Source organism: Emys orbicularis, chromosome 10 (assembly GCF_028017835.1).
Source record: "Emys orbicularis isolate rEmyOrb1 chromosome 10, rEmyOrb1.hap1, whole genome shotgun sequence".
In the NCBI taxonomy this organism is placed as follows: Eukaryota; Metazoa; Chordata; order Testudines; family Emydidae; genus Emys; species Emys orbicularis.
The window spans coordinates 77170203-77183028 of NC_088692.1; the positions used below are offsets into that span (position 1 = coordinate 77170203).

The 12826-nt window shown below is 45.0% G+C and overlaps 1 protein-coding gene across 1 annotated transcript in view; it reads right to left on the reverse strand.

Moving 5' to 3' along the window:
* Positions 1-504: 504 nt before the first annotated feature.
* Positions 505-12826, reverse strand: part of AGBL1 (AGBL carboxypeptidase 1) — a 362219-nt gene continuing 349897 nt past the window's right edge. The window contains exon 22 of the mRNA XM_065412235.1: positions 505-811. Within this exon, the coding sequence (XP_065268307.1) occupies positions 505-811 (307 nt within the window). The remainder of the gene's footprint in view (positions 812-12826) is intronic.

Sequence of the window (12826 nt, forward strand, 5' to 3'; positions counted from 1 at the left end):
TTAACGTCAATGGTAATCTTTGGATCAGGCCCCTAGAATTCAGATACATGCAGCAAAATCTCAGAGCAATAAAATGAAACAAATATCTCAACTCTGGCCAAAAATCTTCAGAAAAAGATCTTCTGAGATTTTCTAAGTCACAAGAGTAAGGGAAGGAATTGGGGTGAAGGACTCTTCTCCCATACCTTAGGCACTCAAAAGATCAACCATCATGACAATCTGCATGAAGCCACGACAACTAAATTAGAGAAAGTGATTGCACTGGTGACGGTGTATAAGAATGCCCTAAGTCTTCACATTGCACCATATGGACAAGTGACTGCTCACCCCTCCCTGTATGCACAGGGTAGGGAACCTTTCTCTCTATATATATTTTCCATAAACATAAAGTCAGTTTTCCATGCAGAACTGGGGCAACACATCTGGGAACAAAGCTGAAGCCGGCAAACGGGTAAAGAGGAGCAGTGACCCATTTGTTTATTGCTCGGTAAGTCAAAGCTCTGTTCACGCAGGGCTGCTTTCAAACCCAGCAAACATGCCGAGTGACGTTGATGGTAGTGGGAGAGCTTTGCTATTGGTTGTTTGGTGGCTGGAAATGTAAAACCCTCCAAGAACGCTGGAGCTGCATGTCTGTCCCTCGCTGCCCCCCTCCTCTTCCACCTCTCCTTCTGCCCTCACTGAGATCTCCTGGATCTCTTCGTCTAGCTCAGAGAAGTCCCCTTCCTGGTCAGAGCAGCTGTCAGTATTGTAATCGACATCTTCCCCACAAGGAGGCTCATCGTCAATCTCCAGGCTGTTGGTGCTGCTGCTCCTGCCAAGGAATCATAAAAGAGACAGAATGTCAACAAAGTGAGGTGGTATTGTCTAGTGGTTAGAGCATGGGGCTAGGAGTCATGACTCCTGCGTTCTATTCCTGGCTTTGCCAGTGTGGCATCAGGCAAATCACATCACTTCTTTGTTCTGTTCTCCCATCTGTAAAATGAAGAGAATGATATTTACGTACCTCGTGGGACAGACACATTATTGTTATTAATGTTTATATAGCACCATAGGCATGCCCGGTGCTTTGAAGACAGACAACATAGTGCCTGTCTTGAGGAGCTTACAAGGTTAAGTAAACCATGTTAAGGCACGGGGGAGAAGACACGGTATCCGGTTACAAAGAGGTTGTTGGTTTAACCATCATCCCCATCTTGTTTGTTCCATATTTCGTGTCAGACCTCATTAATCCACGTGAGTTAAAGTTCTGTGACATCCTTGTATAGTGCTCTGTGTAAAGGCGAGTGTTATGTGGAAGCGGAGGAGTAAGCAGAAAGTAGAGGTTCCAGGGACATTGACCACAGCTATGCCAAGAACAAGGAGGGTTACAGCACCTGAAGCTCTGTCATTTCAAAAGGGACAGATCTTTTTTGGCAACCAGTCTTTATGAGGCAGGGCCAACTTCAGAGGTGAGTCTAAGGGAATCCACAGACAATCTAAGCTGGTGTCACTTACATCTTCTTCTGGCTCTCTGAAAGTAGCGCCAGAAGATCCCTCAAGATCCCCATAGGCTTACTTAGCAATTTGCATTCAAGAATGGTCACAACTATTCTATGCGCACACTTCAATTCACAAAGCTCATTTCAATATGTTCTGTATTTAAAATATCTCAATGAAATATTTCTGAATGAATTGTAACCACTAGACAGATGGCTGGGGGGATAGAAAGCCTTTCCCATTTAATTCAATCTGGCCTTAGTTCTGGAAAGGGGGCCGGCTGGCTTGTGGGGGTAGAAAGCAGGATACAGTCCTTCATCTCTAGGTCAGCAGTTTCAAGCCAGCCCAGGTCAGGAGACTGGATGAACCAGGGGAACTGGGACCCAGTCATTTACTTCTAGGTCATTGGTTTCGCTCTGACTCAGGGTAGGAGAGTGGATTGCTTTGGGGGATTGGGAAAGGAATAACAATCTTCCACACTAGGTCAATGCTTCTAATCTGTCCCAGGTTGGGAGCAATGAATGGCTTGGCAGACGGACAACACATAGCTTTAATGTGTGCTCTGCTCATTTGCATGTCAGTTACCACAATACTTTCCCAGCTCTCAGCTGTCTCATAGCAGTTCCGGCATCTGAGGTTTTAGAACGTGCTGAAGGTTTAGAGCGTTGCAGTTGGGTGTATGGATCTCTTTTCTCACTGCTCTGCACTCCAGAAAAATGTAAGATTTTCCTCACTTTGAGCCTCCAGATCTTAACTGTGTATGGGCTGCTTTGCAAACAGAAGCAAACACTATCTAGCAGTGCCCACTCCTTCCCCTGATGATCTTTGGCTTCGCTCACTTCAGGGTTGTACTGTATGGGGATTCTCCACCTGCTTAATAGGTCTGTGTAGCCTGAAAATAAATAAATGAAAAACTATGCACTTCTATAGTTTCTGGCTTCCCTTCAACCTTCCCTGAAATCTGGGTCAGAAGGAGCTCAAAAGTGAAAGTGTATACGTGACATGGAAAAAAACCCACAACAATTGTTGTTACACACGACTTAAAAATCATCTCAGCTTTCTGTGCAGAGGACGGCCAGAGGACTTTGATTTTTTTTTTCTGAAGTACACAGGAATGGCACAAATTACCCAGTCTACCATGACAGTATTCAAAAAAGAGTAAAACTCCGGGGAAATCAGACCCTTTCATTTTTAAACTATGCTGCTGCTTCTTTGTGATTGTCAAAATAAAGAAATAAAGAAATATTTGAAAAGAAAAGAAAAAGAAAAGAAAAAAAGACTCTGAATATTATTTACCCAGTTTCAACAAGCTTCTTGGATACACTGGAATTCAGTCACCTATGATGTAGTGATGGGACTTAGCTGCCCCCACGCTGACTCAACCACCTGTGTTCTAGAGAAGAGACTCAGACTCACCTGCAGTACCTGTATATCCAAGAACAACTTCTCCCTCACCAATTCTGTGACCTATTTCTCCATAACCTTATTATTTGTATGCATTTTTTCAGTTGATAAAAGCCCCCATCAATATAGGCTATGGGAACTGTACAAACTATCTGTATACATAACGTGCAGAGTAATACTAACGGTCAAGATCGTTGCCCCAATCCGAAACCCCAGACCTTGCCGTAAACACCCCCAAACAGGCAAAAGCCTGAGGAAAGAGACAGACCTTACAACATGTTCTCATGGTCAACAGACCCAGGCTCTGGTGAACCAAAATGAAAGCAAGATCCACAGTTGATGACCTACTACTGAAAATGCCTTGACAACAGCACTAGGTGTTCATATCTGGAGACTTATCAATGGCAGCAGCAAGACAGGCCTGTTCCAAAGTCCATTTAAGTCAATGGAAAGGTTCTCATAGACTGCCGCATGCTTTATCAGGCCCTATATGAGTAGCCAAGCAGTCTATCACATCAAACCAATGCACCAAAGGCCTTAGAGAAGCATGCCAATGATTTGATTTGCTCCCAAGAACAAATGTAAAGTGCAGCTTTGGGATAATTGGTATAATATACTCCTTGCAGCCCAAGGAGCCGGTGACTTGTTAGAAAGGAAATGGAGCTTGGAGACACTCGACCAAATTCTCAATCAATTACATGAGTACTGATTTGGAGTAATTTTTCTCAGATTAGTGCAGTTGCTTCAGGTTGGTAACCAAATAGCAGTGCCTGAGGACAACAGCAGGTTCTGGGTACTTCAGAATGTACATCTTCCTGCTTTTATTTCCTGGGAATTTTAGTGCAGGTGAAAGGAGACAAACTGACAGCCCTGGAGACTGAATTTCCCCTTCTCTATCCACAGAGTAACTACAGCAAAGACAGCAATAGTGATAGCTTCCCTATACTTCCACCACTGATACGTTCCAGCCTAGATTTGGATAGTCCGTCTCCGAGGGTCTGAGAAGTGTTCTGTCTCCCTGGGTCATTCAGTCACTGGCTTCTTTGCTGGCCAAAAAACAACTAGCACTACCTGTGGTAATAGCTATGGTGATTTGTGCACACGTTCACAAGGAAATGGACTGTTACCACCAGCTCAATTCACTAACAAATAGCAGTTAGATGGTACCAATATCTTATCACTACCAACACAAGCGATAATCACACCTGTGACTTAGGAGCTGAAAAGCTCTTTGTCACATTGCCAGCTACTGGAACTCCTTGCCTGAGGAGGTTGTGAAGGTTAGGACTACAACAGGGTTTAAAAGAGAACTAGATAAATTCATGGAGGTTAAGTCAATTAATGGCTATTAGCCAGGATGGGTAAGGAATGGTGTCCCTAGCCTCTGATTGTCAGAGGATGGTGATGGATGGCAGGAGAGAGATCACTTGATCATTACCTGTTAGGTTCACTCCTTCTGGGGCACCTGGCATTGGCCACTGTCGGTAGACAAGATACTGGGCTGGATGGACCTTTGGTCTGACCCAGTATGGCCATTCTTATGTTCTAATGTCCCAAACCAGCCAATTCCTCTCACATGTCTCTGCTATGCAGAATTTTCCATCCAAATAATTCACCATCTATGGTAGGTGTGTTAGACCATAAACAAAGCAATACAAATGGATCAGTTCAAACAAGCAGAATAGAGGTTCTTCGAAAAGATGGCAACATGTAGCCTGCTGGGGAGCAGGTTACAATCCCACTAACGAAGGGGCCAAAATCATTAGGAGATGCCTGCTCTCCATATCACACATCCCTGTTCCCTCAGGAGAGAATGCAAATCGTGAGACATGGTAATGAACAACCCTGGCGGCATGTATATTAGTGCACAGAGAACTGGAGTTTTTTCCTATAACATTTTTTTTAAGGGCTGGAAAAAGCAAAAGATGAGATAGAAGATTCACCAAAGAATAATGATATTGTCTTATGGAAGGTAAACAGAACGGAAAGCCGATGACATTACATTAGGGAACTCGAAGGCAAATATAGTTTATTAATAGCACTGAATGCTGACATGGTACAGAGGAAGGGAGGGGGCGATATAGCTACAGAGGGTGAGCCACCAGCTATTACAATGAAAACACATGCACGTGTTAGCTGGCCTACTAATTTAAAACCTATTGCCCCGTCACCTCATCTATTGCAGCCTACAGGAGCCTCAACAGCAATTTGCAACTTTATGATGTGATAAATAGAATTTCTTTGTTTTGATTTTTAATTTGCATATTTATTGAGATATGACTTGATCTTAATTAGCTCTGCTTTTGTGTGCGTGCATATTTGTTTATTTTCTGTGAAAAGGGAGCTTTGTGTTGTGTGAAAGAATTCTGCATGTTCAATGATTTAACAAGAGGGTGGGGGGGGAAAGGCCATCGCTTCCCTTCAAGTCAACATTCTCTGGCTTTTCGATTTTACTCTGGATTGTTTCTTTCAGTTGCCTCCCACCTTTCATTTTAAGCTGCCGCCCTCGTTACATCGCAGCTGGGCACCAAACCTCAGAAGTCAGTTGTCCTGCCAAATTCCACAAAAGAAAATATGACTTCTCGTTCTTGTTGATAAAATACAGCCACACATTGTACAAGGAAGTGACAGCTGATCTATGCTCTGCAAACAATTACTCTTTACCTGCATGTATACATGCAGGCAGAGGGGGGAAAGAGAGCTCCCCAGGGCATTTCTAGGGATGTTGCAGTCACATTTTACTTTTCTGGCAGGTCACCCAGTCATCCATATTTTAACTGACTGGATCAAAAGCAAAACATGTTTTATTGTCTACTGCTGGAGAGAACTGGCTCCTCGCAGATGTCCCTTTTACTCATTTGGTGATTTTCATTTAGGTTTACTACCTGACCTTGATTTTGACAGGACTTTCAGGGGAATTACTCTAGTGAGTCAAAAGTAGCCTTTTCCCCCCTCAGTCCATCACCTATGGCCTGACTAGTGAAGTAAATGGAAGTTTTTCTACTAACTTCAAAGAAGCAGGAGTTGGACCATGATGGCTAACCACCATGACCAAGAAGGGAGACTAGGAGGAGGAATAGGGTCCATTACTGATGATGATTACATTAACGGTTCCCTGTGGGGAAGTGCCAACAAATAAATCTTTGCACACCTCAAGATGCATGCAATAGCCTCTCCGTGATCATACTGCCTTTGCCCTCATCCTCCTGCATTCCCCCAAGCCTTCCCCCTGTTGTCATTTGTTACAGTCCTGACCTATACTGCAAGCTCCTCATGGCAGGGACAAGGCCATTATCTGCTCTATAAGGAGCCAGGCACATCCATGACACAATAAAGGTCATACATACATTTAACCTAAATCTAATATAATTATTCTTCAGACTTGAGTGTGGCCATCCAAGAGCAGACTTCAACTCTTAACATTTTCATGAAGTTTCTGTTAGGGTGTAAGTAGACACACTTGCATCCAACAGTGTCTTTAATTAAAGGACATACACTCCTGGAAGAAATACAATGCCAGAATTAGACCTTGATAGTTACTGAATCAACTCTACCCTTTGGGGCTTGACTAACGGTCTCTTATCTTCAGCCTCAGCAATCGAGTTCATTTTTAAGATCATCCCATTCCTTCCCTTTAATTTCCCTGGTTCCCCACGGATCTGGGTCAGGCTGATCCATCCATATGTCCAAGGAGGACTGTTTAAATCCTCACATCACTGAATGAGAGCGTCAGCTGGACAGCGATACAAGCTGTCTCCAGCATAGAGACCCATCTCGTTAGCCTGCTTTATTGCCATGGTGTAGATCAGTGGTTCTCAAACTGGGGCCGCTGCTTGTGTAGGGAAAGCCCCTGGCGGGCCGGGCTCCCACTGGCCGCGGTTCGCTGCTCCAGGCCGATGGGGGCTGCGGGAAGCGGCGCGGGACAAGGGATTTGCTGGCCGCCGTTTCCCGCAGCCCCCATTGGCCTGGAGCGGTGAATTTTGGCCAGTGGGAGCCGCAATCGGCCGGACCTGTGGACCCGGCAGGTAAACAAACCAGCCCGGCCCACCAGGGGCTTTCCCTACACAAGCGGCGGCCCCAGTTTGAGAACCACTGGTGTAGAATGACAATGATAGAACTCTGCCGGTTCCCATTGGATCTCCATTCCAGTGGGACACTTGTCCAGGACTTTTTACATCTTACAACACCTACTTAAAATGCTGAGCTGAGCCCTGGGCAAGTCGGTGCCCTGGCTTTCAGCCCACTGCGGCCCATCCTGTGATAAGCACACTGTGGCCTGGGAACATAATTCAGAGCTGCCTCAAGATTCTATTTGCTGTGGCTGAGCAATGCGTGGGCTCTTTCAGAGCACAGATATTCTGCTGCATAAAGCCAAAGGAAAGGTGTAATTCATCGTTAGGACTTGTACTAATTAGTTTTTCAGGAGTTCCCAAGGTAATTGCAGCCTGTAATGTTTGTAATTGATTTGGCAAGATTAAAAATGGATGCTTGGTGCACCGGTTAGATCAGTGTGGAGCATGTGAGGCTTCTTCGTTTGGAGGGGAGGGGAGATTGTTCAGACTGGGGACACTATCAATACAGGAACAGCATGCAGACTCCTGGCCTACACTGTCCCCTAATGTTAATTAAGGCTCGGGAAGCATTTTATTATTACCTGTAAACACTTGTGATAGTCTTCTAAAAATGGGCTGTTTCCATCCTTCTTATGAGTAGGTACTTAGCCGGTCGCTGTGATTGGCGCAGCAGGAAAGTAAAGTCTGCAAATCTCATTACATCCCTGTTGGGATGTTAAATAGCCTTGAAAGTCAAAATGTGATGAGAATGAAGATGAATCGGGATGAAAATTCAAACCAGGAATGAGAGAGACAGGCCAGACCAAAATCAGTTGACAAAGAATATAATAGGTATACTGGTGAGTGGGGCAGGAAATATTGAAGGGTGAGAAAAAAGACTTGGGGGGATGACTATTTTTAAACTGTATATAATATTAACTAAAGTCTCCCCCCCCCAAAGGTATATATAAATTCAGGCTGCCATTCCAACTCAGAGGTTCTGGTGACTTGAGCAACACTTGTGTATTATGATGCCATTAGAAGCCCCTTGCAGTGGGATTACAGCTACATTCTGGACAGGAAGGGAAATAGACAAGGATATTAGGAGTGGTTTAAGAATAATGAATTTATTATTTTGCTAATGTATTTATTACACTACTTGACGACCCAGGAAGGTCACAGTGGGACTGCAACACCCACCTAAATCATTAAAGAAAAGCAAATGTTCAAATCTGCATAAAATTCTCCCTTCTCACTCCCTGAGGATAGATCATTCAGATTTGGAAGCAATGGAGGGGAGAGGGAAGTGAGTTGGTAAGGGAATAATGGATAGTCCCTCCCAAGGTTCAGAGGACAGGTGCCTGACAGTTCTGATGTTTCTCCAAGCCACTGGGTCTGCAAATATAGAAATGAAGTCTCCCGATGATAGCTTTTTCCATGAGTTTTTCCAGGACTTTCTGTTTCTGATCAGCTGGATATTGCACCAGAGAAGGCTTAATTATGACCTTTCAGTGCTTCCAGTTCCTGCCCTGGCTAGACCCAGGAAGTTTCAGGCACAGCAGCAAAAATGTGAAAAAAGAAAAAAAAGTTAAGTGCATGTCTATGAATATAAAAAAATAGCTCAGAGTCAGGAGTCTGGGGATTTGTTGATGTTGTTTGGCAGGGAGAGGGTTGAAGGTGTGTGCAATTTTCCTGCCCTTTCCTATCCTATTAACCTATCTTAGTTGTAACCCAATATGTTGCCATACCCATGGTCTTAAAGCTTTGAACAGGGAGATAGGTGGGAGGTGCCGGGTGTGCAGATCTCTTTACAAAGAGGAATGGCCCTTTAGTGCTTTGAAGGGGAGATTCTCCTCCCTATACACATTTCCAAGAGAAATGATAAACACTAAAAGAATGAATTGCAGCAGCAAGGCGACTCCCAGCACGGCGATGGTTAAATGATATGTGTGCGCAGGAGGGAAGCGCTCTGGTCCCTAAATCACCAGGTTGCCACCAAGGTTATAGCAACTCTTCTCTGAAGGGCAGGTTTGGGGAGGAGAGAGAGAAGAATTATTCATTCATATGAAGGCCACTGGCTTGATGTTAACCAACCTTCCTGCATGCCAAAGCTCTCCACCCTGTTCTAGGCTGATAGGACAGACCAATAAATCCACATGTATCATTCTCCACCTCTGAGCCAATCCTTAAACTGGGCAGACAGAAAAGCCAAAGGCTCCGGGTTCAATCTTACGCATGACTGTTAATTTCTTTCTCATGGAATACAAATCTATATGTTAGTGTTGTGCTAACATTGAATCTTTAACATCGCTCTCTTAGCTCTAGGCCAGCAAGCATTAATAAAACAAACCGACTTGAACAGATGCAAGTCAGCTGCTGAACAAAGAGCTATGAGGCTTGGTGCTGATCCCCACAGCTAACTCATTTTCTTTCTTTTTTTCTTCTCTATACTCCCCCCCCTCCTTTTTTTTTTTTTTACTCCGATTACAATTCAGCACAAACACCTGAAAGACTACACCAGAGTATCTATGGGAATCATGTGTGTTTCTCATCGTAGTGATGTGAACTCATGCTTTGCTCTGACATCACTCTTTGATATCCTCTTCCCACTTCAGGACAGCTGGGTTGGGCGAGTTAGCTTTGAAACACAGAGGACCTGATGGCAAACTTTGTCAGTCTGGCAACGTGCACCCGAGTGATAGCAACAGCACCACCATCAATATGGCAGCTGAAAGCCGAACTGGAGTTCTGATTCCAGCATGGATCTATGGCTAGGTCTACACTACGGGGGGGGGGGTCGACCTAAGATACGCAACTTCAGCTACGTGAATAGCGTAGCTGAAGTTGCGTATTTTAGGTCGACTTACCTGGCTGTGAGGATGGCGGCGAGTCGACCGCTGCCGCGCCGCCGTCGACTCCGCTTCCACCTCTTGCCGCGGTGGATTTCCGGAGTCGACGGCAGAGCCATCGGGGATCGATTTTATCGCGTCTTCACTAGACGCGATAAGTCGATCCCCAATAGATCGATTGCTACCCGCCGATCCGGCGGGTAGTGAAGACGTGCCCTTGCCAGGGTGCAATGGAGTTTGTCTCTTTCAGACGACATTGTGCTAAATCTAGATATTTAAGTTAATGGAGCTATGCCAGTTTGCACCAGCTGAGGAGCTGGCCCAGTATGCAGAATGAGAGGCCTAAACCATTTGAATACCCAAACTCTGCTGGGGAGGTACCAACAAAAGCTTAATTTACCCATTCTGCTGCCACTGGGCCAGATTTTGAATCGTCCCTTAACTCCATGATTAGCCCTAGTGAAGTCCATATCATCAGACTCTGGCTCATCATGAACTTGTAACGTTCAGTAAAAATCATCACTAAAGAAAGCATTTGGGGGATGGAGGGCGGACAAGGGGGATGTGACAGCCTGGCTTCAGCCAATCAGAAATGTACAATGCTGTGATTTCACCCTTTCTGAGGCTGTGCTTCCAGAGTCAATGCCATTTCCAATTTGTATGGACTGAACTGCTTGCAAAAACATGAGCTGTCAACTACCCACCTGAGTTGAACGTATTTATTAAAAAATATTGGAAACCATTAAGGCATTGAATAATGCTAGGGCTTTGGAAAATATGCTTTGGAACTTGTATCAGCCAATTTGTTACAATGTCTAGTTCCAGAACAGATTCTGTTAAAAAATGATGATCATGTTATTGATATCACATAGTAATCATCCCAACTGGTACAGTAAGATGATTAGATTTCTCATAATTGCTGATGGGTGCTTTTAGTAATTGAATCACTGGCAGAGTGGGGGGAAAATAAAGGAAGTTTAAGGATTTTGGCTTTGATGCTACACTTCCCTGCTTTTTAGAATAAAGAATGAAAATTATTCAGGTTGTTCTGGGCTACAGAGCTGGTGCAAATCCATGTGGCTTCATTGTCATCGCCCTCACTGAGGATTTGGCCCCATAGATTTAATTTCAAAATTCCACACACTGAACCCATAGATCTCTGAGTGGCTTACAGGCTTTTGGGGTTTTGAAAGCTACGAGATTTAGGGTGGCCAAGACGTTTAGGCTATGTCTACACTGCAGATGTTTGTCTCCAAAAGTTATGCCACTTTAATTAAAGAGTTTTAATTAAACCGCTGCTGCCTGTCCACATTCTGCTCCTTGTGTCGACAGAGCGCATCCGCACTAGCAGCTCTTGCATCGACACAGAGAGCAGTGCACTGTGCGTAGTTATCCCACTGTGCCACTGGCTGCAGGATGCTTTGGGAAGGGTTTGTAATGCCTCATGGGGCAGGTACAGTGTCAAGCGATGCAGGTTTCTCAATCCCATCATTCCATGGGCATCCTATTAGATTGGCAGCTCCTTTTCAACTGATGTGTGTGGGGGGGAAGGGGGCAGAGTGTGTGACAGGGAGTGTGTGTGTGTGTGTGTGTGTGTGTGTGTGTGTAGTGGGGAGACAGAGACAGTGTGTGTATTGGGGGAGAGTGAGTGTGTCGGCATGCTGTCTCTAAGTTCAGACAGCCGCCAAAAGCAACCAGTCCTGAGGCAGGGGGAGGGGGGACACCCCCAACATCGGCCCCCACCTCCCTCCTTGACAGCACAGCAGTCTCTTGCTCACACACACACACACACACACTGGCTCCTGCCTGCCTGCCTCTGTGTTCATAGTGTGGGAGAGAGCAAGAGCACTCTGTTCCCAGAGCAGAGCAGCATGCTGAGCTGTCAGAACTTCAGGGAGCCTTGAAAGGGGAGGGGTGCATGCCTGCAGTCACGGCGGGCATTGTGGGATACTGGGGGAGGCCAGTTCTGGCGATATAATGAACGGCAGCATCTACACTGATGCTCTGTCATTTTAACTTTGCCACAAAAAGCTTAACGCCTCTCATCGAGGTGGTTTTGTTTAGTGGCCAAAAGTGGCATTGCAGTGTGTACACCTTCACTGTTTTGCTGCCAAAAGCTGCCCTTTGCCGCCAAAAGTTTGCAGTGTAGACCAGGCCCGATGGACTGAGTTTTAGAAGCTGCATCTCTATTTTGTGCCCCAAGTTTTGCAGGAGCGAATAACTTCACATGCAAATATGTGCTGGTGAAACTGATGCCATGCAGATGTCTCACTACCTGATTGCACTAGCAACTAAGGCAAATGACTAAATTACATCCATTGTACCTACAAATATTTGCACTACAAATACTTGAATTGCAGGTGCAGAACAAATGGGAGGCTGCTTTGAGGTCCCTTTCAAAATCAGCTCCTTAAAGTGAGAAAAGCAGCTCTATGGATACTGATTTCCCTTTGTGAGAGAGTCTTTTCTGTGATAACCATATTTCCTCTTAAAAGGGCCTTATGTTGCCTTGGAGTTCTCAGGATGAATCCACAACAAAGCTGCCAGAAATGTCGTCCCAGAAGAAATTCTATTTTATTCTGTTCTATATAGGTTCTTATACTGTGCTCCTGATTGTAGTGTCTGAGCACCACCCAACAACGTATGAAACTATATGACTAATATCTGACCTGTTTTGTTCTCTCATCCTCTCCCAAGGGTAAGAAGTATGTACAGTGGAGTGATTTGTATATATATATTGTGACAGACGAGTGGGGTACAGGAGTCTGGTAGAGGGCAAATATACTGGTCACTGGATGAGTAGTTTTCTGTTCCCTGAGTGATCAGAGCAGGGGCTGCACTAGAGTAATCAGGAACCTGCTAGAACCAGTTAAGACAGGCAGGATAATTAAGACACCTGAAGCCAATTAAGAAACTGCTAGTATCAATTAGGACAGGCTAGCTAATCAGGGCACCTGAGTTTAAAAAGGACCTCACTTCAGTTTGTGGCCTGCATGTGAGGAGCTGGGAGCAAGAGGCACAAGGAGCTGAGAGTGAGAAGACAGG